The sequence below is a fragment of the Corvus moneduloides genome, chromosome 3 (genome assembly GCF_009650955.1).
Source record: "Corvus moneduloides isolate bCorMon1 chromosome 3, bCorMon1.pri, whole genome shotgun sequence".
NCBI classification, from domain to species: Eukaryota; Metazoa; Chordata; class Aves; order Passeriformes; family Corvidae; genus Corvus; species Corvus moneduloides.
Window position 1 is genome coordinate 82,207,255 of NC_045478.1, and position 13,668 is coordinate 82,220,922.

At 40.5% G+C, this 13,668-nt stretch overlaps 1 protein-coding gene across 1 annotated transcript; it reads left to right on the forward strand.

Moving 5' to 3' along the window:
- The first annotated feature begins 329 nt into the window (after positions 1-329).
- LOC116441693 lies at positions 330-6,425 on the forward strand. Its single transcript, XM_032103884.1, is given in 4 exon segments — positions 330-602; positions 604-785; positions 892-966; positions 6,264-6,425. Coding segments are annotated over 4 exon segments (636 nt in total). The 3' UTR covers positions 6,370-6,425.
- The last annotated feature ends 7,243 nt before the right edge of the window (positions 6,426-13,668 follow it).

Consider the following 13,668-nt stretch of genomic DNA (forward strand, 5'->3'; position numbering starts at 1 on the left):
CCAAAGAATATAGGAGAAGGTAGCATATTTTTGTAGGCCATATCTGTGTAAAATACTCTGTTCTAAAAGTAGAATAGTTTTGTTGTGTGTTGAAAGATTTTGTCATCTAAACTTTTCTTTTTTTTAAGTATATTTTACCTTTCCTCTTTCTTTTAAGTCCGTGCTGCAACAATCCAATTCACCATGGACAGAAACTGTGAAGCGAGGAGCCTGGCTCACCTCTTAGATAGTGTGGAAATGGCTTACAGAACAAATTATAAACTTTACACCTCTGGACTCTTAAATCGTAACAAGTTTCATAAGCCTTCAGAGAAAATAAAACAGGGATGATGGTACTCTGCCAGGAAACAAACTTGTTCCATAATAGAAGAAATCAATTCCTAGCTGAAAATGAGAGAGCAAGGAAGATTAAAAGATTTTCAGGTAACTTTTCCTCCAGCATCCCTCTGCTTCCAGCAAAGCCTGAATTTTTCTGCCCTAACAACGGACATCCACAGTCACCTGTGACTTGTGTTAGAGCCTCAGTAGATTTTTCTATTCCACTGGAAATGCTAAAGTTGAAAGCACTTAAAAGGAAAGAGGAGGGAACTGACAGATTCCATGAGGGTCATCAAAAGAGATGAGTTAGATGTGTCAGAAATTATGGTTGTAGAACTTGTCAAAGAGGAATACCAGTTCATACTTTCATGCTTGGCTGGTGTAGCTAAAACTGAACAGTTTAACAAGTTCTTACATTTCCAGAAGGAGTTCATGGCAAACCATGAACTATTACCAAATAATTTAACATGATTTACCAAATGATTTCATGATTACTATTTAATTTTACATAGTTAAATGATTTCAACTATGATTTAATAGTTAAATGATTTAACTATTGCCAAATGATTTAACAGAGACCAAAATATTAGAGCAGCATGAAAGCAAGCTGGCTGAAGTAAGAAAATGGGTCTCAAAGTGGATGGAAAGGTAAGTTTTGTCTTATCTTTCTGGGTGGATTCCGTTCCAGGAAAATGAAGTAGGTTTAGGCAAAATGACTTCTCTCTTCTTCTTAAAGACCCAATCCCCTGTGTTTGCTTAGTAAGCACTTGTAAGACACATCAACTATGTCTTCCAAAACCCTGAACCCAAATTTGTTATGCCACTGTTTAACCTTCCTTCCACTGTCACATGGAAATGTTGGGTTAAATATACAGGTAAGCAGGATCTTGCAAGCTAGTGATCTGCAGGATAAAAAATCACTGTTGGTCAGCATCTCTGCAGGAACTGTATATCAGCATCTTGTCCAGCAGCACGTTTGAAATAATTTGGAAAAGAAGCTGCCTTCCCTATGTGTGCTGTAGACTCTTTAAACACAGACAGTTGTAGCTGGCTGGCCCCTTGAGGCGGGTGGGATGGGGAGTGAATTTCATCACTGAAGAACATACATTTTGCAGAAGTTGCTTGTCTTTCTTGAGTTGCTGCCCTGAAGGAAGCCTTAAAAATCTCATCAGCACTCATAGCCAAATGCAGGAGTGAGAGTTAGATACTGGATTCATAGAAATTTGGGGTGGAACCTAACGAAGCCATTTGGGGGTTGGTAAACTCAGAAATGACTAACCTAGTGTGGCCTGGAGAAGAACGGACATTTCATGTAGGTGAGAGAAATTTTGGAAAGTATTTGGCCATTTGTCCCTCAGTGTGGTACTTATGGCCAGGTTTTCATCCTTTGTAAGATGGCAGCTTATTTATCAAGGGCATTTTACAGAGAATTTATCAGTGGTGTTTGCTGGACTGTGGCTGCTAACACAGAAAATAGAGATTGGGCTTGACTGAAACAGCCATCCCAATAGAAGCCCAAGTACACCAGAAACTGGAAAAGAAATGATGAAACAAATAAATAGAGATTGTTAGTCTTGTATACCTCCAACATACCTCTTTTGAATTTTAGGAAGTATCACCTGTCACACAGCTAATGAATTTGCCAAAACAGTTGGCTACTTCCCATCTCAGTCAATAACCTCAAGCAATCTTTGTCCTCTGCCTCTGAGCTGAGAGGCCAGAGTAAAAGGAAGGAGGGATAGCAGAACATAAGAGGCAAAGCGCAGTAATACATCAGGATAACAACTTGATCTTGTAATTTTGAAGCATTTTTCCCCAGGAAACCTTTTCCCCAGAAACAATTTGAATCACTACAAATTTTGTGATATAGTGCAAATCTGGTACAAAGCTTAGCAGAAAGCTGTACTAACTAGCAGTGATGTCAATCTTTGTCCTCTGACTAAATGGTTGAAATTCTAGCAGCCTTGGTTTTAAACAAGTATATTCACAAAGTGAAAAACTGCCATAGTATATTATCTACCTAAAAGGCTTGTTGTGAAAAAGTTAATCTTAGGCACAGAGCACTTTGAAGTGAGGCCAGCAGCAGTCTTGACAAAAAGTTCCCATGGCAGAGGAACCCCGCGCAGGTTGCCTAAGAGACCCCCTCCTTCTGTTGCCCAGATTTATTACTCAGACTTGGCAATGTATAACTATGAGATTCCAAGTGTATTATTTTAACCCTTGTACTCCTTAGCTAGGGGTTCTTGGGTTATTTATATATTAATTATATCTTTCTGAGCTAGCAGTTACTTTTAAGGAATGCAATGTGTTCCAAGGTCAGCTTCTTGTTTTGCCCCTTGCACACACTTTAAAATCAAACATATCTAACAAACTTCATGGACTTATAGCACAATTTTTTAAAAATTAATCACTTGTAGCCTCAAAGGGGATAGCCAATTTCTTCCTCATTTTTGTTCCTTCTCCCATTGTACACAGACAATCAAACAAGAACAGAGAATACAAGTGTTAAGAGAGATGCCTATGTAGAAAGTTGATTTCCAGTCAGCTCAGTGATTTGAACAGGCATAATTTCATTCTATAAGCTTCACCATGTTAATGGAGAAAGGAGGAATTACAAGGAATTGCACACCTCTGCAAACCATCTGCACATGCACAGGCCACAAGACTGGAAGAAATAGCACTGGGGGAAAAGGTGAATTGAAAATGCTTATATTAATTGATTCAGGAGAAGGATATGCTTTCAGTCACTCCTTTCATTCATTCATTTAAATTAAGGTCACAAGTGTGTGTCTCTGTGTGTGTTGTTTCCCTCATTTTTATTTGATTGATCAGCAGGTTAAACTGCATGGCTATAAAAGCCATGTGATTTTGTCTTCAGTGTATTCCCAGTTCTGTTTCTGGCCCTACTGGTGAGACAAGCCCTTGCATGTATCCCAGTGTTCCTGCTGTGGCTTTATGCCTTTTAATTAACCTCATAGCAGCAAGCCATCACTCTTGCTTCCTGCAGTTTCCCCCAGGTTACAAGACAGCAGCATCACATGCAGTACTTACATTTTCACTTGCTGAAGTATCTCTGTATGGTCAGGAGAGAAGGGCAGACAGCTTTTAGGAAAGATGGACGAGTTCTTTCCCAGGTTTTCTCTAATTATGAGTAATACAAACTGACACCAAACATCTGGTTATCGCTTAAGCACTTTGTTAAAAATGTTAGTTAAGAAAAAACAAAAACCAGAAAACCCACACACAACCTCCTCCTCCTCCCCAAACAAACCAACCCCTCCAAATCTCCAACCTGCTAACTTTTGAGACCTAACGTTAAAATCCTTAAAATGTTTAGGAAAAAAATTCAGTCTGTAACCTACTGGTGAATTATTTTTCCACCTTTCATTTTGAAGGTTACGTCTGATATTTCTCATGTGATTTACCAGGCATTTTTCTATTTTTTTCCTTTCGATTTTTTCACTATGTTGAATTATAATACTTAAAATCCTTTATTTGGGGAAAAAAATCTGTTTGTTTTTCCTCTTGGCCACTTACAGCAATGATTTGCATGTTGAACACCACTAAACTATTGTAGGCAAAAGTCACACTCTGATTCTGTACTCTACGATGTGATGGTAGTGATGACAGAAATCGTGCACTGGCTCTCCCAGTGATAACTGAGGGGGCAAAAAAGTCATTCCTCCATATTTGTTGGTGAAATAATTGCACATTAATATCCAACATTTATAGGCAAGAGAAGGGGAGGACAGAGAAATCAAGAAATCCTTGAGGAAGAGGAGCTACTTGGGAAGTGAACTGTGCTGAGACTAACTTTGCTATAGTCGAAATCAAATTGATCATCTCTAGGTTTTGAACAAAACTAGAAGCAGCAGAATAAGCAAACCTTCCGTGACAGCACAAAAGGTATGATTTGCCTGGAGCCAAACTGAAACAGGAGTCCGTAATCTGGATTGTTAAGCATTTTCTGATAGTCTTCCTTCCTCTTAGTTTATTTAGAGCACGAGCTCTTCTGGACTCTCTGCTTATGACACATTACAAGACAGTATTTTTTGTCAATATTAGCGCATTTCCTTGGTGATGCTACAGAGAAATTAAGTATTTAAAGTCAGATATGGGTGCTCCCTGACTGTTGGAACCCTGAATTCAGAGAATTTCAGTCTTTCAGTGTTGACAGGCAATGATCCTCAAAAGCACGCTGCATTTGACCTGAGGCCTTGGGAAAAGGTTCCCAAATTGTGTGGTAACACTGAGGTTGTTGCTGTGTAATTGAAGTTATATCACTGGGTGGAATATGTAGATGTAGATGTAGAAAAATTAGGTTTATGGAATATAGTAACAATATGGAGGATTTTGGGTGTGGATTAGTTCTTCTTCTTTCCTCCTTCTTCTTCACAAATCCGGGTGTTCTGGTATTGGTTCAAAAAACCAGCAGAACATGAATGATTAGTTACTGGATTATAAGTAAAAATAAATTAGTTGGCATTCCATAATTGGATAGATTGGACTTTAAGAGACCTTGGAAAGTAGCACTTGGGGCTATTTTCCGCCTTGTTAACTTAGAAGGCACACTCTGTGCAGCTGTATTACGGATAAGATATAATAAACATCTAAGTCCGAAGATAAACTCCCTGTCACCTGCGTTTCAATCTGAACTCTGAGTAAAAGAACTCATGAAACAGAGGCAAAGAAGAAAAGAAATGAAATGGAGAAAATAATACCTGACCTTATCTTTACACAGGAGATCTACTGCTAGCCCTTTGCTTTATTGTTGACAACAGTTTCTGTAGGAGCAGCCCACAGTAGAGAAATCTGAGACAGTAGCTGCTTACAGAGTAAACAGGACATTGTCTGAATAGACTGTGCTGGACTTCTGAAGTGTCAAACCTATTGTCCTGTCTCCTCTTTGCTAGAGCCATATCAGGCTTTGTGCCAGCTTTACTGGAGAAATGCTGCTGAACAGAGGCTGGTATTTGCCTCACGCTTCCAGGAGTAGTGCCACAGACCCCTTCCCCCTGCCTCTCCCACCGGTGACATCTCAATTCTGGTCAAAGGAAAAGGTACTATGGAATTAGAAAGGAAGAATGCAAGAGATGACAAGCCCTGAGGACAGAGCTATACCCGACTGGCCCTGCCCAGCCCCCTTGGAGTTTCTTCCTGTCTTGCCCATGGCACAGGACTCCCTTTCAGTTCATCCTGGACCTGTCAATCCCTGCCCATTTCTCTATCTCATCCTTTTGTATTCTTTCCTTTACTTTCCTTACTTCAAATCTAGACCCCTCTGTTTCTGACAGCTTCTTAGGCCCCTGTCCTCCATCGACCCAGAGACAATCCTGTGGATTTGTTCTGAGGATTTCATCCTAGTTATCCACTCTCTTTAGCACTGAGCCTGGGAGTACCCATGTGATATTGACAATCTGTTGAAATGAAAATGAAAGGTAATGATGAACATGGCACAGTTGACAGCATAGCAGCTTTGTCTAGGTTGAGTAATACACTGCTTCGTGGCATAACAACAGAAAGGATTGTCCAAAAGCAAGGGGTTGCATGAGTCTGAGCCCTCATATTTACTGGCTGTGACACATGAAGAAAACCGTCCATATTCTTTTTTTTTTATCTGTAACAAACCTTAAATTCATTTACGAATAGAAAGAGCTTTGAATGGCTGAAACCTGCCACAGAGCTTTTTTGTTTGAAACCCGCCATAGAGGGGTTTTTTTATGCTAACCTTTAGTCTCATCAACAGCTCATTCGGAAGTTTTCATCAGAACTGAATTTTACTGAAAATTACATTTTATAAATGGTTCCAGAACTTGTAGCAACCCCCCCCCCCCAAAAAAAAAAAAACCCCAAAACCGCCCAAAAAACCAACCACACAAAACCACCAAATTCAATTACACAACTTTTTACTCTTAATCCACATTTTACTCTTTCTCATGCATTAGCATAGGCTCTGAAGGCTCAGGTCAAAGGGATGAAATACAGGCACTCAGGAAAGGTGTGCAGGTTCTCATGCAGAAAGCCAGTATTTCTCTGGAAAGAAACAAATAATATTTCAAATGCTATCAACACCTGTAGCAACAACAAGGCAGATGGGATAGGGCAGAAACAACTAAATAGAATACTTGAAGTTTTTTAAATGTCAGGTCTTGAAGGAAGGCCAAACGATTAGACCTTGTGGATGGACTGTTCTGGGGAAAAATCTTTCTTTTGTACTAATCATATTGGGAGACATGGTTAAACGCTGAGCAGGACCAAGGCTTTCTTTTGCCATTTCCAGCTGACCACCACCAAATGGCTGAATGTCATCACAGCGAAGTCTCCTGACCACGCAGACTGCAGTCTGCACTGCTAAATTTCAGACCGTGTCACTTTTGCTGAGGTGTTGATTTTGTTTCCTATTGTGAAGGCAAGAAAGCCTAATTAGCCCTCTACGGCTGCCGGTCTTCTTTGGATTGTCCCAGTGGTTCCATGCCACTGGTGTGTGCCCCTAATACTCTATACCACAACTTCCAAATCTCCTTACTGGTGCTCCAAGCTCTGATCTGACTTGCTACTCTCAACAGTTGACCTTATGTTTGTTTAATTCTAGAACTCTAACCTTTAGGGTGGAAAGCTGTCCTAGCAGCCTATCAGCTTTCTTGTTCTTGCCCACTCCACTGTCTGAACCTGAAGAATTACCAAGTCACTCTTTCACTAAGCTGCTGTTTCCTTTTTTTACCTATCTCTTCTTCTTGTAAATGTAACTCCAACAAGCCTGGATGACTCAAGAGGTCTTTTATATCATTGCAATTGTTGTTTCCAGTGTATTTAGAGTGTACACTATACAATATTTACACTGTGCTTTTAAAAGGTATTTTGGATGATTCTGCAGTTAAGATATTGGAGTGTGAAAGAGACTCAGGCTCATTAGTTTTCATTAATGAAAGCAGAGAGATGACTAACAGTGACCCAGTGTCTATACTTGTCTACAGAGAATTCATGATGTGTTACTGTGGGATAGTCAAACTGGCATGAATTTAAGATGGATCAGGGCATACTGTGGAGTATTTATAGCTCATGCACATGCAAATTTTATCTAGGCTATTCAGAGACTGATTTTTGTGCAAGCTTTTATAAATATTTTAGTGATAAAGGGGAAGAATATAGACGCAAGCCACTGTATCTGGGAGAGGACCAGTGCTGTGCCTTCCCCGAGTGTCCGCTGCAGATCTGGAGACCTCTGGAGTCCCTATTCGCAGTTGGCGACCCTCAGGAGGGGCTGTAGAGCCACTATGCAAACACCCACAGTCCCAGGAGCGACAACCAGCCCAAATGCAAGCGGCTATATCCAGGTGTGCACACCGAAGATGAAGAGATGGAGAGGGATCTTTTGTGTGGGTTCTGAACAGCCTACCCCAGCAGTGGGTCCACGGACAAACTACATCAACGGGGGGGGGGGGCGGGTCCAGGGATTTTATAGGGGTGCACTTAACCAATCAGGCGTAGGCAAAGGGGAGGGGAGAGTACAAACGGCCCAACCAGATGCAAAGTGGGAGGGAGCAGTGAAGGGGGACCAATGGGGTAACAAATAACAGAGAACGTCCCAGAACTTATACATATTTAACAGGCTGATGCATATTCAAGAGGTCATACATAAAACAGGGTGGGGAAACGATGAAGCAATTGCAACTAAGTAGTTAACACGCGGGTCTGTGCGTGCTCAGCTTAACCATCAAGGGAGATTTCAAAACTCTGAGCCGGCCCACCATGAGTTTAATGCTGTGGCTGAGCCCTGTGCTTCACCAACAACTTGGGAAGCAGCAGCCACCACCGCAACAGAATATGACATTTTGTCTTCTGCCAAAGTGGTGAAAAGGAATTGTGATAAACATCCCAGAATTATCTGAAGGAGTTCTTGAGAGATTTGTCAGCTATTGGTATAAAAATCCAGTGCTCTGTAAGACTATTCAATTCTGAAGAGCAGTCTGTTTTCAGAGAAGTCTGGGAAGATGTGCTATCCTAATGTCAACTTGCTAGCTTTGCATGAAAAGTAACAACCAAAATCTGAGTCATTTGCATGCATTACTTTCTACTGAAAGCCTGAGTTTTTCATCTTGCCATGGAACATATGTCTATGTGTAGGGAAACCATCCTTGGAGGGTGGGCAGAGGAAAAGGTTTTCATACAAGACTGAATTTTTTTTCTTTAAATACCAATGGTTAATAGATGTTAAAATATCTGGTAGGATTTTTGAAATCTGATGGTGAAGAGAAAATAAGAATATAGATATATAGGCAGAGAACTAAGCTGTCCACTTATGTTCTTGTGATATCTAATAATGTGTAGTTGCTTCATTCATTCAGAGAATGAGAAGTTTCCTCTTAGGAAAAGAAGCTGCAGTTTTAATAAAGTAGAGAGTGATTGAATCCTGTTAGCTCCTCACAGTGTCAATTCTTCTCTCCTTTGCATCACTGAGCATTCAAACCTGGAGTCACTTTGCTGTAATTCACTGAGGCTCAGTTTCTCTCTGCCTTGCTAGAGCAACATTTGACCTCTGGGCATGTGTAATAATCTTCATTATATGTAACAAACAACTATTTGCTTATTTCTACCTTTGTATATGATCCCAAAAAGATATTTTTGAAACTGTTGTTCTCTTTTGTTCTAGTCTAAACTGAAGAAAAAATTAGAAACAGTGCAAGAGATGAATCAGACTCCAGACAATAAAACAGGTGAGTGATAGGACAGTTCTGAGTTGAGCAGAAAAGACATATGGTATAAATTATGGAAATAAGGTTCTAAAGGGTCAGAAGGAGAACCAATCAAAACTTACCTCTGCTGTTGAAATTTTTCCTGTTAGTATGATCAAAATGTGCTGATATCTAATGACATCAGGTATGTAATATTTCTTATACTTCTTTTACTCCTGGCCTTATCTGAAACCAGTAGGTGTCAGTGGAAGACTTTAGAAAGTGTTAGAGGTGTCTCAGGGGATGAAACCCTTCAGCTGGAAGAAACATAATAACTGGATTACATGCTTATGATGAGGAGGTTAAACCCTGAATCACATGCTTTCAAGTGCCCTTCCTAAACTTCTTTTCAGCCTTCACTTCATCATTCCTGAATGCTGTCGTTATCCATAGGGTAGTCCAGTCCCTCTTGGAGGTTTGCTCAGTGCTTTGATTCAGTAACAGCACTGAGGTTTGCAGTCTATTTATGTATTGCTCAAGAAAGCAGTGTCTTTTGATAAGTAAGCCTTTTGATCAGTGGAATCTGGATTAGGATCTTCAAGCAGGATAAAAGACATGAATCTGGAAAGTTGTGGGAAAAAAATAAAGCTGACAGGTGATAAACTAGGAAATCCTGTGAAATGTCATCAGGATGAAGTATAGTATGACTGCAGCACACCTGCATTTTATGACTTTAGTGAGACCCTGTTCTGAAAGTTGTTTTCTTCCAGAGCTTGAGAAAATATCAGTCAATTATAAAGTGGTAAATAAGGAAATAGCTGTTCACATGGTGATGTAAAGCACCTTCTACTCTTCCTCTTTGAGAGAAAAGAAAGATCCAAATCTTCTTTCTGTGTAGTATCAGGAACATTACTTGAGCAGTCAAACCAGCTCTGGTTGTGTTTTTTTTTTTTCCTTCAGCAGCTAAACTGGCCCACATTTCTCCCTGGTGTAACTGTCTTCCTATCAATGAATGTATGCCTGAATGCAGCTCTCTGATTATGTTTGCTTCTACAGCATGGTACAGATTTTGAATTCCATTGCTTTGCAGTCAACCACTAAAAAAACCATAAAATCAGTCATTGGCTCTGGATCTCCCACAGGACTAATGAATAAAACAAACAGAGCTCTCCAGGCCAAGGCATATCTGAGGAATAGTTTTGCATAAAATGAGCTAAAGGGCATTTAAACAATGGGTAAATGTTTCTTGCTTTCTCTTCCTTACCAGGTACTAATTTCGGAAGTACTATCTCAGTTAACCTCAAACTTCCCCTCCCTATCTTCCTCAATTACACATTGAGGAATCAAAACCAACCAAGTCAGAAAGATGTTAATGTTCCTGTTCTTCTTTTCATCTTACTGCTGTATTTAGAAGCCCAAGCCAAGAAATTTGGGCCACATATGCTAACATGTGCTGGCACTGTAGGGAACAAAGCTTTACAAATATTATTTTATTTTATTTTTATTTTATTTTATTTTATTTTATTTTATTTTATTTTATTTGTTGTTGTTTAGGTCTTTTGGTTTGGTTTTGTTTGGTTTGGGTTTTTTTTGGCTTTTTCATTTTGTTTTAATGTGGGATGGTAAGCAATTTAAAAAGTGTTCAATCAACATCAACCTGAAATGAGAATTTTCTCAGAGGAAAAAAGGGAGATCTGATTATATTTTAAAATGGAATTAAAAGTTTTCCTAATATTTTTCTAAAACAGAAGGCATTCTTTTCTTCTCTCCAGATGACATTTCTGTGAGGCCCTTCCAGGACCAGTCACTTATCCTGATCCACAGACTGAGACTATGCTCTTCTATCATTTACAGTGGTTCACACGAAAAGAAAGGATCTTTGAGAAACTAGTGGCTGTTGGACCCCAGGGCAGGAAGCAGCAGGAAGCATGGTCAGGCCCTTTCCCCACATGGGGCAGTGCATCACTCAAGTTCGGCTCAAGACTGAAGATGCCTCAGTCTTCATCAAAGCTGTTGGCTCCCGCTGGACCTATTGACTGAGTGCTGATACTGCATCACAGACCAGAGGGATGAAGAGGAGGGCTGGCTGCCAGTGACAAACTGCTTGAGAGTAGCAAATTTAGGTGTTCTGTGATCTTCAATGCTGAAACATCATCATTACTCAATATAGTGCCCGGTCCTGAATCCAACAGCACGGCACAAAGCTGTTACATGTCAAGTATGGCTCATGAACTACTGCAGGTTCTGAAGGCCCCTCCCAGCTCCAGGGCAGCCCCTCAGTCAACAGGATTTTCCTGACCTGCTCATTGCAGGAGTGAGACAAGCCAGAGAGCGAGGTTAGAAGCTCTCACACAGCAGAGAAACGCCAGTTCTTCCTTCCCGCATTCTCACCCCCTTCACCTGTGTCTTGCCTTTCTCCTTCCTTCCCTTTTGCAATTGCAAAGCCTTGGAGGTGTAACCCAGCACCCATCTTTCCTGGCTATTCCGTTCTCCATAGCTTCCCTTGCCTACAGACACAGGTATGGGAGACAGGTAAAACAGGATGATCCTCAGCTGCACTGCCACCAAGGAAGAAAGTTTATTTATATTAGTACAGAGCACTGGAGTGGAGGGCACTATTTGTGCATGTAGTTCCTCTCATTCCCTAATGAGGGGCTGGCAAGGGCCTGTAATACAGCTCTGGCTGCAGCAGCGTGGACACTGACAGGCTGCAGACGAGCTTGCTGACAAGCTGTGAAAAATCAAAAAAGGTCTTTGATAAGACCCTGGCTGGACAGGAGCATGAGCTGGCCATGTGGGATCTTGTAACATAACATTACTGACTTGTAGTGAGGTGAGTGAGTGAAGTGACAGTGAAGTTGGCCTGTAAAATTCTGAAATGCGTTTTCTTCTGGACTCTCCTAAGGGAGTATAGCATGTTTATTCTGCTTCTTGCATGCTGTTACCTGTTCTTTGTGCTGGAACTCAGTAATTTCTTCCTTAGCTGTGTTCCCATTGTGCCTAGAGCCTGACTATTTTTGTATGAAGGGCTAAAGGGTCTTGGTTGGGATGACTGTGAAAGGTGAGTGGCATAGCCCACGTGCCAGCATTCATTTGGTGGAAATAGTGTGGGCACAGTGGGTGTGTGTACCCAACCGAATTTGGGGCAATGTTGTGGATGCTTGGTGTGCATATAACTCAAGCTTATATATGGGTGTGCCTACTAAAAACCTTGCGGGCACAGCCTTAGATGACAATTAGCTTTGCACTGCTGGCTTTGTCCTTTAAATAGTGCATGTACTTTTTTACTTCTGGAAACCTGCAGCAGACATGAGATGAAGAGAATAGCAAAAAATCCTGCTCTCTGCTTCAGAACAACTTGAATCTATGAGGTGTAACGTTCTTGATAAATGGGAAGAATGAACCAACTAGAGACTCTGAAGGAAGAAATAGTGGTTTATGCTGTGATGGTGCATATAATGGCAAACACTCTTAAAAAAATACAGGTAAAAAAATCATGGACTCTAAACACATCCTAGTAAAATTTCTGGAGAAATACTGTTGTCCATGTAGGCACTACCACGATGGACCTTTTAGCACTGAGATATTGGCCCTCAGTGGTCTTTTATCCTCACACACAATATGTGCCTTGTTTGGTTGCTTCTACGTTCACCACAGCATCTTAGCCTCTGCCCCTGCAATGGGAGGCTTGTAGGCTGACCCTTACTGTGTCACATGATGATCTACATACATAAGGGTTATTTCTGTATTCATGCTACAAGTTTGGGGATTTACAAGTAAATACACATTAAACAGTAGCATCATTTTTAAAAACTTGTTTGTTTCTTGGCCTGGAGAAACAGAAAAGTTCTGGGTGGGATTTTTAAGTATTCTAAGTTGGCATCATCTATCCTTCAAATGAATGCTGAAATGCCTAGTGACTTCAAGGAGGGAGAGATAGAACTGTCTCCTGATTCCCTTTGAAATCTCATTTCTGGATGCTGAAATAACCAAACATTACTGCAGATTATTCACTAGTATATAAAAATGACCATAGCTGTTAACACATTTCAGATACAAACAGGAAGGTCAAGTTTAAATCTAGATAGGATGAGAAGTCTATGATGGGTTCTTGATATCAGGTAATTGGTTTTTAATAAAATGGCAAATATTAACATGAATACTTGTTTGCAGAATAAGGTTGTTACTTTTTTTTCTGTAATTCACTAGGCTCCGTCATTACTGGTTCCGCTCTCATAGTTATTGGTGCTGTACAAAGCAAGCAGTGAGCGATAGGCTGGTATTGAATACTATGTAATCCAAGGTACAGAACTTGCAGAAATTTGTTCATGTGCTAAAATTTGCATACTGAAAATGGCCTGTGTGATGACCACTTAAACTATAAAAGACATATGCTTGCAAATTTCTGCAGGATTAGTGCATTCAGCACTTACAAACACTATTCCTTTTCTTCTGGCTGCTGTGCAGTTAGAAATAGCACAAGATTTCAATAAAGGCACTTCAACATGTCCTTGTCACTGGTTATGCTCATAAGTGTTCCAGCTGTGTGAAGTGAGGAGGTAATTTCATGCAGCTAAAAGTACAGTCAGCATGAGAAGGGGATAATGTGTCACTCCTAATGGTGGGCAAACAGCAGTTGTTCATGTAATGTGTATGTTTGACTAAGCATCTAAAAGGT